Source organism: Pleurodeles waltl, chromosome 11, assembly GCF_031143425.1.
Source record: "Pleurodeles waltl isolate 20211129_DDA chromosome 11, aPleWal1.hap1.20221129, whole genome shotgun sequence".
Lineage (NCBI taxonomy): Eukaryota > Metazoa > Chordata > Amphibia > Caudata > Salamandridae > Pleurodeles > Pleurodeles waltl.
In genome coordinates this window covers 944,303,486-944,322,027 of record NC_090450.1, presented here as the reverse complement: position 1 = coordinate 944,322,027, position 18,542 = coordinate 944,303,486, and the positions used below count along the sequence as shown (strand labels likewise).

At 44.4% G+C, this 18,542-nt stretch overlaps 1 protein-coding gene across 2 annotated transcripts in view; it reads right to left on the bottom strand.

The window, feature by feature from the left end:
• The window catches only part of LOC138266369 (sodium/glucose cotransporter 1-like), a 223,536-nt gene that overhangs the window by 53,279 nt on the left and 151,715 nt on the right, over positions 1-18,542 (bottom strand). For both annotated transcript variants that reach the window (XM_069215104.1, XM_069215105.1), the window contains exons 7-8: positions 12,135-12,215; positions 10,741-10,961 (exon numbers count right to left, since the gene is read on the bottom strand). In XM_069215104.1, the coding sequence (XP_069071205.1) occupies positions 10,741-10,961; positions 12,135-12,215 (302 nt within the window). The remainder of the gene's footprint in view (positions 1-10,740; positions 10,962-12,134; positions 12,216-18,542) is intronic.

Here is an 18,542-nt window from a genome sequence, read left to right as displayed (position 1 = left end):
CCTTACACTAAACTGTGAATGGGAAGATCTCACCTCTCTCCCTTTCAAGTTAAAGAAGTTCCAAGGTCCACCCCAACTATCCTTTGTGGGCTGATAGGGATCAAATGCCTCACACCCAGTCCTGTCACCAGGACTAAAGCCATTGTTCTGCCCAGAGAGCATTTTTCACACCTTATTAAGGTCAAACACTTGATAGGCAGCTGCTAAACAGCTATTGCAAATTAGCCTCCAAGAGCTTCAGGCAGGGAAAAGGTCACTTTTTCTAAGCATTTGTTAAAAATCCAACTTCACCAATGAATTGGGCTATTAATAAATATGAAAAATAGTATCTGAATGACTACGTTAGCTGACTCCTGTAAAAAGTTACAGATTAAAATATATGATCTATACTTTGTCATTCTCTAGGATCCATTCACAAACCCACCAGTAAAAACAGCTTTTGAGGGCTAGTCACTGAAGAAACATGGCAGCTTTAATTTCACACAAGTTCCACTTTTAAATATCAGGCACCCTACCTTGTGAGCAACAAGATGGACATAGGGGTGTCTCATTAATATTTAGGATTTTGCCCCATCGCTAATGGTTATTTCGACAAGTTTGGTAGCAGGTTTTAAGGCGGGAGTGAGGCTACACATTTTAGGCCTGAATGTGTGGTTTACAGAACCAATCTGTGGATGGCACAATATATGCTGCAGTCCACCAGTAGCATTTTACTTCCATTTAACTTCCAGGCCCTTGATGCATTTGATGTCCATATACTAGGGACTTTTAGGCAAGTTAAATATGTCAGTCAGGGATACGTTATTTCAACCATGTTTAAAAGGGGAGCACAAACACCTTGCTCATGTTTAGCATGGGGAACAGTGAAGAGAGTTCTAAGTCCAGCAAAAAATAGGGTTCAGAAAAAAGGTGAAAAATCTGGGGTCACTATACAGAAAAGGCAGATTTCCTTCAGAAATCAGATTAAAGGAAACTTATGTGGCACAATCCTGTGGCATTAGCTAGCTATTTTGCCATTTTACTACACATTTATACAAAAGGGATCCTAATGCTTTCAAACTATATTATTTTCTTAAGAAATAAAGGCCAGATTTATGTGAAAATAACAGTGTGCGTTGCTGCGCCAAATTTGGCAGCATCGTGCATCATCATTTCCAAAACGTAGTATATACAATAATATGGCGCACCCCTCTTTTTCCCCCCTTTTCCGGCTCAAAATTTGCTGCAGCGCACCAACGCAAACTACCCTTGCACCATAGTGCAAGACTGGCTGCACTGAGGGGGAGACTGTTTTTGTGCAGGAAGGAACACCTTCCTCCACAAAAACAATCTTCAATGGTGATTTGCTCCTTCTATGTGTGCTGCAAAATGCAGCACACATAGAAAGGGCAAGAAACTAGGAAAAGTGAAAGCATTTCTCCTCGTTGTGCCACGGCACTGCCTCAGGTTTACAATAACTTGTAAATCTGAGGCAGCGTCAAAATGCAGTGGGTGTTGCTGTGGCACCCCCAAATTAACACCCATTGCACATCTCTTCAACTAAAGTGCTGCATGTGAAGGGGCCATATTTACAATGTGGTGTTAAGCCACAAAAAGTGGCTTACTGCCACCTTGTAAATACATTGCAGTGCACTCAAAGTGACTTTCCGATGGCGCTAGGGGCTCTTACATATGCCCCTAAGTAAATACCCATTCTCCAGATTCCATTCAAAATGTTAGTCTTCAAACAATCAATCAATCAGAGTTTATCAAGCACAGCTACTCACCCGTTAGGGTCTCAAGGCGCTAAGGGGCTGGTAGCATGTCCTGGAGGTGGATTAAAAAAGCCATGTCTTCAGTTCCTTCATGAAGCTGGGGAGGGCGGTGGTTTGTCTGATGTGGATGGGTAGGGCGTTCCAGGTGGTGGCGGCGAGGTAGGAGAAGGAGCGTCCTCCTGTTCTGGTTTTCCTGATGCGGTTTTCATGATTAGTCTTCAAATAATAATTATTTTGTTTTGTGTGAACGTACATGACTGTCATTTTTATTATTACTGTCATTTCTACCTTACAATTAAAATTCAGCAAATCATGTAGATTGTTCCATCCTGCAGAAAATTACTTGTATTTAGTTTCTGTACTAAAAGGCATTCCTCATACAATTAGCACACCCCAGTTATGTTGCAAAACGTGTCTTCCATTTTGGGTTTACTGTGTGCTCAGACTATGGGACATACAGAGGCCTGTGTTTCCATTATGAAACAGCCCAGAAGGACAGTATGTTAATACATGTCGGGGGAAAGCCAGCCTGGGGCCAATATACCTGATTTCTCTTGGGTCTACCAGCAAGGCCTCAGTTCAGTTGCCTCTTCAGTCTACGTTGGGCCATTTTGGGCTACGTGTGTCTTACGATGAAGCAGTGGAGGCCAAGTTGTTCAGATTGAAGAGTGTGGCTTGCTGGGACGAGTAATTTGTGGTGTGCCATATGGTACCAGAATATCGGGACCTAAACATCATCTGACAAAAATATTATGACCTAAATATAATTTAAAAAATATTGCCCTAATGGAGTTAATAATACAAACACTATGCCCAATGGTGAAATATTTTTTTAAACAAAATTTTAGCCATAACTTTTATGTCAAACAATATTTTTGTTATAGACAGCTTTGTGCATGTTTTTGCAGTGAGCTGGTGATGGTGAGCTTGACTGCTCACCTGGAATTCAGCCTGAGGGCAGATCAGGTGATCCCATGAGGAACCAGAGGCCAGGGGGGACATAGAAGACACAGAAAGGATGGGTTGCTGTGGCTGATCCAGAGCCACAGTGAGGGTGCCTTATTGTAATGTGTCAGCCGAGAGCTATGACAGAGAGGTGGTGGTAGCAAGCACACCAGCATGGCTCTGTGGGAGTTGCTGGAAGCCGTTATTGCATTGGTGGGTTTTTATTACCGGTAGGGGCGTTGGTGTTGGTACCCTAAAAGCTAGGGAGAGATGGCGGTGTGTCCCATCTCCTCACACTGTGCTGCTTTGAAGGGCTGTGGTCCCAGGTCAGTGACAACTGGGTTTTCTGCTTGCTTACCACACAATGTTGTAGACAAAGAAAGACAGGAAAAAGACACATCCCCACTTCTTTACAATGAGGCCAAACCGTCAGAGCGAAGGCAACAATCACTGGGATGAATAATGAAAAATGCAGAACTCTCGCAGAGCTGCAAATTTGCTCAAAGCACTCCACTCTATTGAGTTGAACTCCAGTAAGGTTTAGGCTGCGGTGAGACAGATGGAGAAACTGGAGGCCCTGAGAACTCGGGTGGTGCACATCGAGCAAGCTGCAATGCCCACAACAGGGATAAAGAAACTGGTGAGCCAGGGACTGACAACCAGCAACGTACAGGACGGCCTGGTGGGTGGGTTTTAGAGATGATGCCAATAAAACTATTGTGAGATTGTAACAACAGTATGAGGCATTGCATAATGTGAGAAGACGCTCCCGACTGAGGGCACTGGATAGATGAGAATGCCTTGAACCTGTGATGGAAAGAATGGAGTGGACCTAATGGCACAGTCGGAGTGAGACAAACTGAGTGGCTCGTAAGGCAATAGCAGCTGGAGAAAAGGTGGTGGTGGTCGTAGCTGACAGCAGGGAGCCCAATCTGAGGGCAGGAATCAGTGGGGCTGGGCAATCGCCGCCTTCTCCTTTCCCAGATGCATCACCTGCTACCACTCTGAGGGAGAATGTAAACTTCGCACTTGTATAGCACACTACTCAACCGTTACGGTCTCAAGGAGCTGTACGCATACCGCTGTGGAACCCCTCCTGGCTTTTCCCTGTGAGGCACCCACTCCTGGACAGCCTCAGGGTGAAGCCAGGCATCCAAGCACTGTCAGGGCCATTATGGAGATTAAGCAAGCTATTGCCCAGTGTTAGAGAGTGGGACCCATTAATTAGATTAGGCACCGAGGCGAGAATTATCTGGTCCAAGGGAATTGAGCCCAAGACCCACCAAGGCGGGAATTGAACCCTGGTCCCGGGCCAGATCTCTGCATCAGGGTCTGCCACTCTAACCATTGAGCCACACTTCTCCAGAAAATAACTTTTACAAACAGGAAGAGTTACCAGTAAAGGGTGTGGAGGTGTCTTTGTAGTCCCAGTGTGGTTGAAGGCGCCCCGAAATTGCAAGAAGGTTATTTTCTCAGGAACTTCAAAGGGAGAAGCATAAATAGTTACTATGTGTAAAGTCTATGGGTTGTTTTTCATATATATGGTTCTGTGTCTCTCCTCAGTTCTCTCTCCTCCTCCTCTTGGCTCACTCTGGGCACTTGTGTATCAATTTCTGATGTGTTCTGGGGAAGACATTCTTTCTTACTTATACTGAAAAGTAGCAATTTTGGAGACTAATGGAATGCCAGGGGGCACTTGAGGATTCGAGATATGGGGCCTTTTAAATGGAATTCTTGTTAAGTTCGAGTGTCCTCTTGAAATGACTGCTATTTGAGAAAAGTGCCTGCTAAGTCAACATTTGCGTGAACAGTGAAACAAAATATTTTTATAAGGATGGAACCATTCTTTCCATCCTGGAAAGCACATTCGTTTTTTTTTCCTGCTGCAGATAAAAAGTCTAACAATTGGCAACGTTTACACTTTTTGGGCAAACCTACATCTCTTTAAAGGCAGCCTTTAAAAGCTGAAAGGCCACAGGTTACCATTTGTTAAGTGTAAATATTATTGTTGCATCTCATGTGTTGGGATTTAAGTAACATTTGATCCATTTGTGCTAGAAACAACATTGTTTAAAACTGCAAATTGTTTAGCAGACTGTCAATTTCGTGGCAGGTGCAGTACATTAATATTTTCGTGGGAAAAGTCAAGGCTGAGGAATGGGGGTTTTCAACTGGTCCTAAATGTAAGCCACCAAAAGACATACATTTCAGCATAAAGATGTTCAATTAAAGTTCTCCCCGTCTGCATTTACTCCTCATCACCAGGTCATATACACCTATCCATAGTAATCAGATACTCTATACATTAGTTTACCTTTGGGGTGAATTACCACTGTCTAGGTACATTAACGTGAGAATTTATAGTAGAAGCCCAGTTCCTATGCTCTTAAAATTAGGCGTTGGGTGTTTTCACTGTTTGGACCAATAGAATGATATAGTATCTCAGCTTGTGTTTGGGACAGTAGTTACAGACATCCCCCACACTGTGTAGCTCTCCTAGCAATGTCTGGGGCAGCACTGTCACAGGCTGTGGCCTACACTGCTGTGGCAGCACTCCTGCAGACCCCCCTACACTGCTTCGGGCAGGACTCCTATGGATGTCCCACTACAGTTTGCCCTGCTGTTACAGGAATGCTCGCCCGGAAGTTCTTGACTCAATATAGCCTTGTTTGCGGTACTCCTGCAGAACCCCCCTGCCGTACTGTGATAGACTCCCCTAAGACAGTCTGAGGAGGGCACTGCTGTTTTGAAGATGCCCTAAGTACAGTTTGCCCAGCTCCAACAGATCAACCACCGGAATGTTTGCCCTACTGTGGCAGAACCCTTCTGCACAGCCGCCACAATTCCACAGACTCATCACTTTCATTTACCATGCTGCTACATGTTCTCCCAATATGAACTGTCGCCCTGATGAAGGTTTTTTCTAGTACTGCTTCCACTACTCTTACAGGCTCTCCCCAGCACTGTTTGCCCTGAGTTTATGAAGTTAGCTAGCACTGTTTACCATGCAGTCACAGGCTCACCCCAGCGCTGTTTGCCCTGAGTTTATGAAGTTAGCTAGCACTGTTTACCATGCAGTCACAGGCTCACCCCAGCGCTGTTTGCCCTGAGTTTATGAAGTTAGCTAGCACTGTTTACCATGCAGTCACAGGCTCTCCCCAGCACTGTTTCCCCTGGGTTTATGAAGTTAGCTAGCACTGTTTACCATGCAGTCACAGGCTCTCCCCAGCACTGTTTGCCCTGAGTTTATGAAGTTAGCTATCACTGTTTACCATGCAGTCACAGGCTCTCCCCAGCACTGTTTGCCCTGAGTTTATGAAGTTAGCTATCACTGTTTACCATGCAGTCACAGGCTCTCCCCAGCACTGTTTGCCCTGAGTTTATGAAGTTAGCTAGCACTGTTTACCATGCAGTCACAGGCTCTCCCCAGCACTGTTTCCCCTGGGTTTATGAAGTTAGCTAGCACTGTTTACCATGCAGTCACAGGCTCATTCCAGCACTGTTTGTTTTGCTGTTACAGGCTCTTCTATCAGTTTGTCTTGCTATTAAAGACTTCCCAAGATTCGTATCCCTCATAGGGGTAGGGCATTTAGGAGGGCCCCCACTGTGGCATTTCCAATTTGCCTGTTGTGTATAAACTCTGACTTTCTGATTTCACAGAAATGTTTCTGGTCTCATTTGAATCCACTTGGAGGCAACTTAAAAATTCTAGTTGTTTTTTGTGCAGTAGATACCCTTGGCCCATTGTCCTCCTACAATACAAAGCCCATAAAGACCAAGAAATGATGTACAGATTATTTTTGGCAATTGGAACATCAAGACAGAGCCCTAGAAAGACAGTGGAATAAATAAAAGCTTCTATCTCATCATCCAAGCAGGCTCTAGGGCGGATGTCTTCAAACAGGAGGACAAACCCCACTGGGGGTCTGTGACTGTATTCCCTGGGGGTATGTGAAAGCCTCTGCATTTACTTGCATATGAAGATGTTCTGGAAGCGCGTTGCTAGGCTGTCTTCATTTACATGCAGTTGAAGAGTAAAACAAAACTGAGGGGCTGTAATACTTAGTGCCATTGTGCAATATCAGTTAGAGTGGAGACAGGGTCAAAGATGTGGCTACAATGGACAAAATATTCCACATTTTGTTCTTGTTTTCACCTTCAGTTATTTGTATATTAAATAACAGGCACACAACTTAAATGAAAAATAAATGCAAGTTTAACTAATGGATGGGAAAGGTACTCTAAAGTTATGAAGGCTCTGATGGTTAATGTGATCACTAAAAATGTGTGTGTATATGTGTGACCAGAGAGTCACACAATTAAATCCTGATGGGTGGAGTGAGGAGTGGCTTGTTTATTTAAGGTACTATGAGATCCGAGCCTGTGATAGAAAGCACTGTGAATGTCATTATTTTAAAACTGTATTAACTGCGTTACACAACATAAAATAGGCCGCCACAAAAAGTAGTGCTTAAGATATAACAAGTCCTTTAAAAATATACACTTTTGTAATAAGTAACCAGATTTTAAAGCCTAGCACAAACATTTTTTAAGTGCCCATTAAAAGGGCATTCTAGAGAACTCAGTTGATAACACCTTAATACTCTCTCTACAAAAAAATATATTTCTCACGATTAAGCCTAATGTGACTCCATCAATTAAAGTAATTACTGGCTCCAAAGAAGCCTTTATATTAGGTGATTAACCAATCACACACATTGACATTTCTTTCAGGTAGCAAACACTCTGGTGATGCGACATGTTTCTTCTACACCTCTCTATCCATCTCTCTGCTTCTCATCACAGGAGCCCCTCCAACCTGCACTAATATGAAAACTTTGAAAAGGGCAATTTCCTTGTTTCCTTGCTAGCGGTAGTAGGGCACCTTTGCTACACATATAACAAGGCCCAAGCAACAGGGTGTTGGTGGGGTTGCTAGGTGTTTTTTAATAGCACCGAGTGGCAGAAAGCCTGCTTTGGGCATCAGGCCTAGGAGAGATGGCCTTCAGGGATGGGCAGAACAGGCAGCCTGCTTCACAGAGTTGTAGGTATCCTTGGTGCTGCAGAATTATGGCTGTTTTACTATCTTTCATTTCTTGCATTAAGGAACAAGTGCATACTTGCTGTGCCAGTAATGCTTTGGGCTTTGGGGCAATGGCCTAAGGGAAAGGAAAACTCAAGCACAGGAGACACCTTGGGTTGGGCATGGGAGTGAGAGGGATGGCAGAGAGAAACTGCTTTGCAAGGCAGTAACTATTATTAGTGAAACAGATGACACTGTACTGGGCCCCATGTGACTGAGGGGCCCACTGCATCACAATACTGATCTTACATTAGAAATGGGAACTCGTTTTCCTTGCTAGCCTTACAGCAGAAGGGACCTTTGTGACACAAAGTAGGGGACAAAATGCCGGAGCTCATTTCCTTCTGGAAAGGGACAGACAGCCTCTTTCAAGACTGAGGTGAGGGTTCAGCATTTTGTTGGAGGGGTGAAAAGGAAGAGGAGTTAGCCTGAATCGCAGGGCCGCAGCTGTCATTAGTTCAGCAGCTGCAGTTGCATTGCGTCCAAGGTCTGCAAGGTGCTCACAGCACCGCAATTATGGGGAGTACTGTTTTCGGTCAATTCTGTTTTTGTTTGAGGCATTTGCTTTATAATAAGTCTTACGGTAACCCACAGCCTAATGACATGCCTTCTGGTACTCTCAGCCGGGTTGTGCGGCAAACTGGCAAACTCCTTGCCTCCCTTTCTTTAGGATCAAGACCTTAAACACACCATCATCACCCCAATTGTAAAGAAACCTTTGGCAAAATGATACAATCTTTCAAGCTACTGACTTATCTTAAGCTTATCCTGCATTGCAATGGCACTTGAAACACTAGTCATGCGTCCACCTGAAACCAGTGGCACTTTCAGTGACTTTCATTTGGGGTTCATTCCCCTCAGGAGCAGAGAGTCAACATTGCGAAATATCATGGAAGAGCTGCTACTCATTGACTAGGACAAATCCATGCCCTACACCTTGATTTTAATGACCTCTCAGCCACATTCTGCCCCACCAACCACAAAGTGCTGTCACATATGACTGCATCAGCATTACATTGCTATTCTAGTTTACCTCCTTCCTACTTATTTTGTTTTTGGTAAAGCACAGCGAAAAGCCCTGCAGTAGGCTATGAGTGCCTTGGATCATACACATAGAAGGCTGAAAATGGAAGACGTTCTGTCTAATAACCAGACATTCCTGGGAGTGGTATTATCAATGGAAGGAATCCATCAACCCTGTATGCTAGTAGAAAAGTGATAACGACTTGGTGGAGAGTCTGTAAGATGACGGGCAGAAACCAGTTTTAGAAACCTGACCCACAGGCCAGTGGGAAGGAGACTAAAGGCAGGGACGGGAAAGGTTAGCTAGAAGTCTGCTTGAACAAATAGGTTTTTAGCCATCTCCTAAATGTGTCAAAGTCAGATTCCATGTGTACAGGCAGGAGTAGACAGCTTCACAGAGATGAGCCTAGCAATGAAAGAACATTCCTGGGAATTTCTTGTAACAAGTCGGAGGGGTGGACAGTAAGTTAAGACTGGAAAACAATAGACATATTGTGGGAATATAAAGGGCAAACTACTTTGACAGGTGATTCGTAACTCAGCCATGCAAGAGTTGAAGGCAGAATAATTTTAAATTTGCTCTTTCCTTTACAATGTGCCAGTCAGAGTTCACCAGCTATGGTCTTGTAGTTTCAGGCCCAATAGGAGATGAACACGATGGCTTTCATTAATTGCTGCAATCAGTGCCTGTGCAAATAGGGGGAGCAAATAGCACGGGACACGTGGGGAAAACATGAGGTGGAAGCTGATTTATTTTCAAATTATAAGTTCATTACCTTCCGCGGCAGGCCCAATATGACATGATGCAGTTACTTCTATATACTAGGATATTCCCACTGCAACCTACTCTGCGCGCATAGTGCAACCTACACAGTGCTGCTTGCCGCTGCATTCTAGTCAATATAAAAGATGTCCACATCTGCCCAGACAGAGCCACAAACCTGGCCCTTCACACAACAAAACCAGTCCATTTACTCACACAAAACTGGCCTACACACTGTGGCCCACACACTGACCAGTCAGACTAGCCATTCTGGCACTGCCTTGTAGGCCAGTCTGATCCTAATACATTACTGTGCATTGCTGGTAGCTGCTCTCCTCAGTGCAGTTAGGCAGGCTTTTATAGACCTCCATCTGTTTGGGATGGTATACACCGTACCCATCAGTTTGCCCAACTGCTAGAGCCTCTTCTATCACTGTTTTCCCTGATGCAGAAGCTCTTCCAGTGCTGTCTACCCAGCTGATACAGACCATTTGCCTACAACCATGTTGGCTCTCCTACTCTTCAAACCAATCAATGCTTCCACTTCACTCAACTCCCTCAGTACTCTTCATGTCTTTTTGACTCTCTTCCTCTTCAGTCTCACAGCACTGTTTTTGACTCTCTTGTAGTACTGCTTTGGCTATCCTGCCCTCCACTCCTGCAGTACATTTTTGTGACATCCCACACTTGCAACACTGTTTTTGACTCTCCTTTGCATCACTGTTCCAACATGTATTTTGACTCTCCTCTCGTGTTCTGTTCTTGACTCTCCTAGCACCAGTGTGTTTTGATTATATTTCTCCCCTGAAGTGTTTTTTTCCTCTACTCCCCTCCCTTCCACTCCACATCCCCAGCACTATGTTTTCCTTCATCTCTGCACCACCTTCTCACAACACTGGTTTTCGACTCTCTTTCACCCGCTGACAGTTCACGTACGGTCCCTCGCCTGTGATACCCTTCTATCTGCTTCACAGTTTTTTGACTTTCCTCTACCAATGGCACTGTTTTTTTACTATCTTCCAGCCGTGGAACTGTTCTTGACTCTTCTCCACCCGCAGCTAATTTTGCACACGCCTCCATCCAAGGTAACATTTTTTGACTCTCTCTGCCCACAGAATTTATTTTTACTCTTCGTTTACACTCCCACACCAGCAGTGCCTGCTGTGGATTACCTGATCTGTGCACCAGTACCACAGTGCCAAGATGGACAAGCCGAAGATGACTCCAGGCCATGGCATGTCTCCAGTAATGGGGTCCCGGAAGAGATGGAAAGAGTCCGGTCGTGGAGTGTAGCATTTTGGGTCGATTGTTAAGTTACCATCAGTTACATTTTTGGGAATAGCTTTCATATATGCTTCCATAAAGGCTTCATATCCGCCTACTTTGGCAAATGCTGAAAAATACATAAGAACAGAAGAATATGTTTTGGTCAGTGGTTTGGGTCAGTCTTGATAAAGCTGGAGAATCAACTTTGTAAGTCAGTGCCGTGATTCATCTGTGACCCAGCTCAGAGTCTTGGCACTATTCCTTTGACCAAACCCAGGGAACCAAGTCCTGTGACATAGCAATGTGGTATTCTGAGCCCATGGCCCAGCTCAAAGTTCAAGCCAAGTGGCCCAGGGAGCTGAGGGCTTTGGGCCATAACACCCAGCTCTCAGATCAGGTCCCCTGACACAGCTCATGGATTCAGACCTTTTCACCTAGCCCAAGGATGTATAACATGTGCTCCAGCCTAGAGATTCAGGTCATGTGACCCAGCCAATAATCCAAGTCATTGGATCCTGGCCGGTGATTCTGGCTGTGTGTTCTAATGTAGGGAGCAGGCCAAGTAACCCAGTCCAGGGATCGATCCCTTGTAAACTAGATCCAGTTCTAATGGCACAGCCCAGGACCTAAGCCATTAGATCAAGCCCAGGGATCCAGGCCCTACGATGTCACTCACAAATTCAGGCCCAGAAAACTGGAGATATAGGATCCAGCCCTGGGATCCAAGTGACGGCACCCATCCGTGGGAAATAAATCATGGGACACAGCCTAGAGATCCAGGACATGAGACCCAGCCCAAGGATTCAGACATTGTGAACCTGCTTTAGGCTTAAGTTAACGGATCCAGCTAAGGGATAAACACCTGGTGACCAAAGTCAGGGACCAAGCACATAGGACCCATCTGAGGCATTCAGGTAATGTGATCTAGCAAAGGCTTGTGGTATTAGGTCTCAGGTCAGGGATCAAGGCCCTAAAATACAGCTGAGAGATGCAAACAATGACCCTACTTAGGGATCGATACCCTGTAACCCAGTCTGGGGATCCAGGTAATGTGACTTAGCCCACACCCATGACTCATGGTGGGCGCTCTTAAATCAATCAATAGAGAATGTTTCTTTTGCACTGCAAGCCCTGAAAGGCACCTTTTGTGCTGGATGCAGTAAATTCTGTTACAGAAGTTGCCTTTTCGAAGTTGACAATAGAACTGATCTTTATACAATTGATTGCATGATCTCCCCCGCACCCCCCCCCCCCCCAAAAAAAACATCTTTTTACCTAGGCCTTTGCTGCCTCTACTCACCGAATCCCATTAAGATGAAGGATCCCACCAGCATGATGATGGTCTGTAGAGTGTCAGTATAAATCACCGCTGCGAGTCCCCCTAGAAACGAAACAGACAAGACAAAGCCATTAGTGGCCATCCTGATCTATCTGATCTACTTGAGCATTCTCCACAGCCTCCTGCTTCTTTTCATCACCCCTTCTGGATACCTTAACTCCTCTACGTCCTCAGATTAGCCTGTCCCTCAGGCAGGGTGCAAGCATTCAAGGAAAGCGCACACAAATGGCTTTACGGCTAGGAACAGAAGACGAGTGACATACATGGAAATTGGCAGCCATTCCCCCAAGTTGATGTTTTTAAAAGACTAAGAGGCCAGACAGGCTGGGTCACTCGGCGATCAGGTAGAAATACAACTGGCCAAGCACTACTGCCCTCCTGAATATCCTATGTTCATTGTTTTGTTTCCATAGCTCCCCCTTAAACAATTTCACTCAAAACGAATTCAGATACCATTTAGTTCCACCATGTTACACAGTAAAACACTAGCAAGGTGTGCAACAGTACAAAGATTTTCAACTCTCCCAGGCCTTTTGTAGTAATTTGTCACTGCTACTAGATGGTGTCCTTGCATTCCAGAAGCACTGACATGCTCATCAGTCACACAGACATAGGTTTTGCAGCTCACACTGGTACCAGGCCTGCTCTCTTTCTGAGCCTGTCCTGATTCACTTACCTCCTTCTTGAATCTTGACCTGCTGCATGCCATCTCATTATGGGTACACTTGTAAAGGAGACATGGACCCTTGGTTGAGCCAATGTGCAGGCACACAACATTCCACCTCACATTAGAAACCTTTGCTTCACATAACTGGCAAGATATTGCAATTGAAAACAACCCTTGATATATTTCTCCTCTGTACGGCTGTCATTACTTCACGAAGGCAGAGGATCAATGGGTGTGCAGTCTGATACCCCACTAACGTTCTTCAATGGTTATATGGTCAAATGTCCTCTTCAGTTTCTAAAGCGCACTTGCTTAATTTAATACAAATATTAAAAAACGTGTAACGCAGCTGCTTTTTATTTTTTTACATAAGTCACAAATTTCATCAACCTCAGATCAGGAACCATGGGTGACCATTTGAGTATTTCGGATTACCAATGACTCTACAGCATACCCCCGACGCAGAGTTATGTGGCGCTCAGATGTTGTCACTTGAAATTCCCCATAGCATTGATGTTGCCCTGGACTCGTAAGACCTGTACTGAATTCCTCAATTGTTTGAATGCCTCTCCATGATACTCCGTCGAACACAAACCTCAGTACGGAGTTAACAGGGTGGATCTAGTGTTTTCTCAAAACTGGTTTCAGCATGATCCTTCCCTCAAAAAATTATACTCAAGGACATGAAATTAAACACTCAGTTCCAGTCATTGTACAGTCACAGCCATATTCTTCTCAAGTAGCTCTTCCAATGCTCATGTCATCAACAATCAGTGATACTTACCTACTGGCCATTGGATGGGTTTAGTCCTGAGTTTTGCAGGAGGGAGTGAATATATGCAGTTTCATCAATAACTAGATCAGATTGATCTGTACACACAAAGGGAAAATGTATTCAGTGGAGTCGCCTACCCTTGCTGGATTCCCTCTAAAGTCAGATTTGTTTCAGTCTCTTCAGCCATTCAGTTATGTTTCACAAAACTGAATGCTAGAAAGGAATTGTGAAACACTAAATAACCTGTGTTCACTCACAACCGTCCTCCCGCCCCAATAATTTTTCCTCTAATATCATCTCTGCTAATTTACAGTTTTCCACCCTTATCTTTAGCAAAGCAGCACAACTTCCAATTCGATTTTCCACTTTTCTGTTGACGGGTATTGAGCCCACCTGTAATTCAATGGCTCCGCGAGGAGTCTCATCTCATTTCCCAGGATCTATTAGTCCAAATTTAGCCTCAGGTTCGGCAAGCTTTTCCCGATATCCCTGGCTCCACACCTGTGTTGAGAGGCCAATCCTGGGATTATTATAATAATAATTCATTCCGTTTTATGGGAGTTCACTGTGTTTTGTTTTATTACTCAGTTTTATATAGCATGTTTTTGCTAACTACTTGGTCTCTTGGCACTTTTCAGTGCAGACCCTATCTTCGATTGTGAATTTGTCCTACTTGAGTCTTCCGTGAGGGGTATCCTTAAGCAAGGTCACCATATAATATATTAACCATAACAGAACCCTGTCCCCTTGTGTTTTGTGAGTAGCTTTCTCCATGAAGATTTCCAAGATGAGGATGTTGTAAAGGGACCATACACCATGTTATTTTAGGAGTTGACCCCATCTAACAGTTCTCTCTCTCTAAATCCCAGCTGTGATTTTAGACTCTGAGCAAAGGTCAATGTTGTCTGCATGTTTTTTAGCATCGAAATTACTGAATGCATAGCATACCGTACAATAGTGCCTCTCTTGGTAGCCAGATATGTTGTAGTGCCGCTGGTGTTTTTTCCCCTCAAACTCTAAAGTGAGTTAGGTAATTAAGTATACAAAGCAAGACAAAGCTAAGCAGGCAAAGTGATTATGAGTTTTAGCTTCAGCATTACTATCCGACCCCCCTACAATTTTAGATCCCACTGTAGTGTTTCTCAATTAACTAGATGAAATGCTAACTTGGGATAAGGTATTGGAGTTCCTGATGTGCCACATGGGTGTCCATCCAACAGAAGTTGAGTTTGTGACATTATTGAAATCAGCACAATGGCATGTGTGTCCTGGACATGGAGTGTGCCTTGCCTGACCGTGAAATGTAGTGTCCCATGCCTCACCTTGGCATGAAGTGTGCATGCTTAGACATGGCATGGAGCGCATTACCTCCTCCAAGAGATGATTTTGTCACAGATCGACAACCGACATAAATAAGAAATTTGGACTGCATATATTGATATAAGCATATAATTATGCAGTATTGTGTAAGATCCACCCAGCTTGGTTTCCTTGACACAAAGTGCTAACCTATTGTGTAGTAGGTCATGACGAAGGTGGTGTAGAAAAGATGTTACTATCAAAACGTACGTCGGCCAACATTACATAGGAACCCTAGATTATCACTAAATGAAAAGTGGTCCCTATATTGAGCAGAATTGTACAATACAAACTGCTTGCTAGGGTTTCGGTGAGACAGCGTGTGCTTTGAGTGTGGATGAATGTAGCTCAGAATGGGCGATGACGACAATGCAAGTCGGATGGTGACTTGCTTAACAAAAATATATATGAATGTTCAATAATTGTTTTCTAATTTGTATTGCATTTGATGATAGCCCAATGAACATAAAATGGATGAAAATGGGTGTATATATTATGAAAATGATATAAAACAAAATAAAATGTGGTTTATATAAAATAAAATAAGATATGTGATTGGCATTACACTAGAGTCAGAGACTGGGTTGGATATATTCCATTCATTAATGTAAATATGTCATGCAGGAACAGGGTTTAGCTGTTTGATGTTTTAATTCCCCCGTATTCCCTGACCTCAATTTATCTCTTGTAGGGTGCACTTCCTGACAAGACTGACTCCAAATACAGCCCCACGATGTACCTGGGGCACCAACGCTACCATAGAGCCTTGCACTGACTGCAGGTTTATTGCACTTATAAGACACACCAGTGGCTGCAGGGTCTTGCACTGACTGCAGGTTTATTGCACTTATAAGACACACCAGTGGCTGCAGGGTCTTGCACTGACTGTAGGTTTGTTGCACTTATAAGACTCACCAGTGGCTGCAGGGTCTTGCACTGACTGTAGGTTTGTTGCACTTATACGATTCACCAGTGGCTGCAGGGTCTTGCACTGACTGTAGGTTTGTTGCACTTATAAGACTCACCAGTGGCTGCAGGGTCTTGCACTGACTGTAGGTTTATTGCACTTATAAGACTCACCAGTGGCTGCAGGGTCTTGCAGTGACTGAAGGTTTATTGCACTTATAAGACTCACCAGTGGCTGCAGGGTCTTGCAGTGACTGTAGGTTTATTGCACTTATAAGACTCACCAGTGGCTGCAGGGTCTTGCAGTGACTGTAGGTTTATTGCACTTATAAGACTCACCAGTGGCTGCAGGGTCTTGCAGTGACTGTAGGTTTATTGCACTTATAAGACTCACCAGTGGCTGCAGGGTCTTGCAGTGACTGCAGGTTTATTGCACTTATAAGACTCACCAGTGGCTGCAGGGTCTTGCAGTGACTGTAGGTTTATTGCATTTATAAGACTCACCAGTGGCTGCAGGGTCTTGCACTGACTGCAGGTTTATTGCATTTATAAGACTCACAAGTGGCTGCAGGGTCTTGCAGTGACTGCAGGTTTATTGCACTTATAAGACTCACCAGTGGCTGCAGGGTCTTTCAATGACTGAAGGTTTATTGCACTCATAAGACTCACCAGTGGCTGCAGATCTGTAAAGGTGTCCTGAAGCTCTGCATTTAGTGCAAGTTCTCCACACCCCGTCCCCCCTCCTCCCCCCACCCGGCCACGTGGATAGTCAGGTGCCAACACTTTGGTTTGCCACTCGTTAACTGTAGGTGGATCATCTCCATAGTATTTATGATGCCTGGACAATCTCTGTAACTCTTGATACAAGTGATTTTGATTTAGCTTGGGCTGTACCTGTTCCAGCTGCACAGGCTGCAGGGAAGCTCCTCAGCAACTAATGTTAATGGACTGATGTCTCTGCACCTCCATAGGTTGTGCCTGGGCTTGACCAACAACCAATGAATGAGATCATTTGTAAAGGACAAGAGCTGCCCCAAGGAGCGGCCCTGTGCCAAAAGGAAACCCCTAAGAAGGTACACCAGGGTTTTTATGTGGACTGTAGACAAATATCCCAATCACCTAGTGAAGAAACGTAGACCAACATGTTGTAAGTGTTGAGAATCCTTTCAAATTGTAGCCCAGATACTGACAAGATTTCATTGTGACAGTTGAATGTGTTGACTGATCACCTTCTGCATTCCACGGCCTGGATAATGAGTTTGGGTTTTAATGCTCTAGGGCTGAAGCTCACAGAATAACGTCTCTTCAGTAAATCCTAGACACTTTTCTAATTGTGAGGCCTCTGCGGCCACTTGTATGAGGACCATCTATCAGCCTCACAATCTGAGGAATAGGGTTCAGCCAGGGACTTGGCTGTGCGGTGGCACAATTCCTCTCACTCACTTAGATGGAGGGCTTAGTCACAGGCTCGGTGTAAAACAAAGCAGATCCCTTTTCTAACTTAGGAATAGGGTTCAGCCAGGTCCTCGACTGTAAAGCAGCAGGCTCTCCTCACTCACTTAGGAATGGAGTTCAGACAGGCACTTGGGCGTAAAGCTGGGCAGATCCCTTCTCTCACTTTGGAATTGGGATCAGCCAGAGACTGCAAGGGTCAAGCCGAAAATATTTCATTTAAAAAGAATATGGGTCTCATTTAGCAAAGGTAAGTAATTAGGAAATTTGACAAATAAATGGCAGAGGTGCCATCCACCCTACTCTCAGTTCACCTGCCTCATTTAGAGTCTGGTGAAATGTAGTGTTCTTGATGGGCATCCGCGGCGTACTCAATACCAGTCGGCCACTGTTCAGTCTGGGATAGCCGTATCAACCACACCATGACCTCCGTCTGTCTGGGTCCGCCATACCAACCATGCAGCGCCTGGAAAAAAATAATTTCAGAAATGCTGTGCACACACAGGGAGAGAACTCCCAGGGTGTGGGGGATATTCCTTATGTTATTTCAAAAGGTAGCCCCTCATATTGGGGATCAGTCTTTAAAATAACTCAAGTATATAACTGACCACAGGTCTGCTATGCGCTCATGCCACTTATTTCTCTTTATGGCGGATCCAGACATGTACGCGTGGGCAGCTTCGGGGGGGAAATGCCCACCGAGCTATGGACAACGTTAAATTCTTTAAACTGAAATGACCCACCTACGTCTTTAAAATCGTAGGTAGACAGAGCAGTTTACATAGTGAACGATCATAAAGAATAGATATATCTGCCCATTACAGTTCCTGATTTATGACCCTAAACAGTTTTAATTGAGCATGACGTTATCAAGAAGGTGGCTGCTGCCTATGAAGTGGCTGGCGCTATGTTACCTCTAGGACAAGCTTTGAGAAGCCGTCATGAAATCACTTGGGGTAACAATGTGTGCGATTCACTCAGACACTGGGTCTTTGGATAAACCGCTGATGTTATTTACTATGAGGTAGGCAGTCAATAGGCCAGTGTTACAATTCGAAGATACAAAGTAACACTCAGGTGTAGCAATGTCTGATCTACAGTTCCTTTGATGTCAATAGTGAGTTTTGGGATGGGACTACAGACGTGGAAAAAAGTAAAAGTTTCTGAAGTAAATACAGCGACATTCCTGTAGCATTGATTTCTCTGCAGC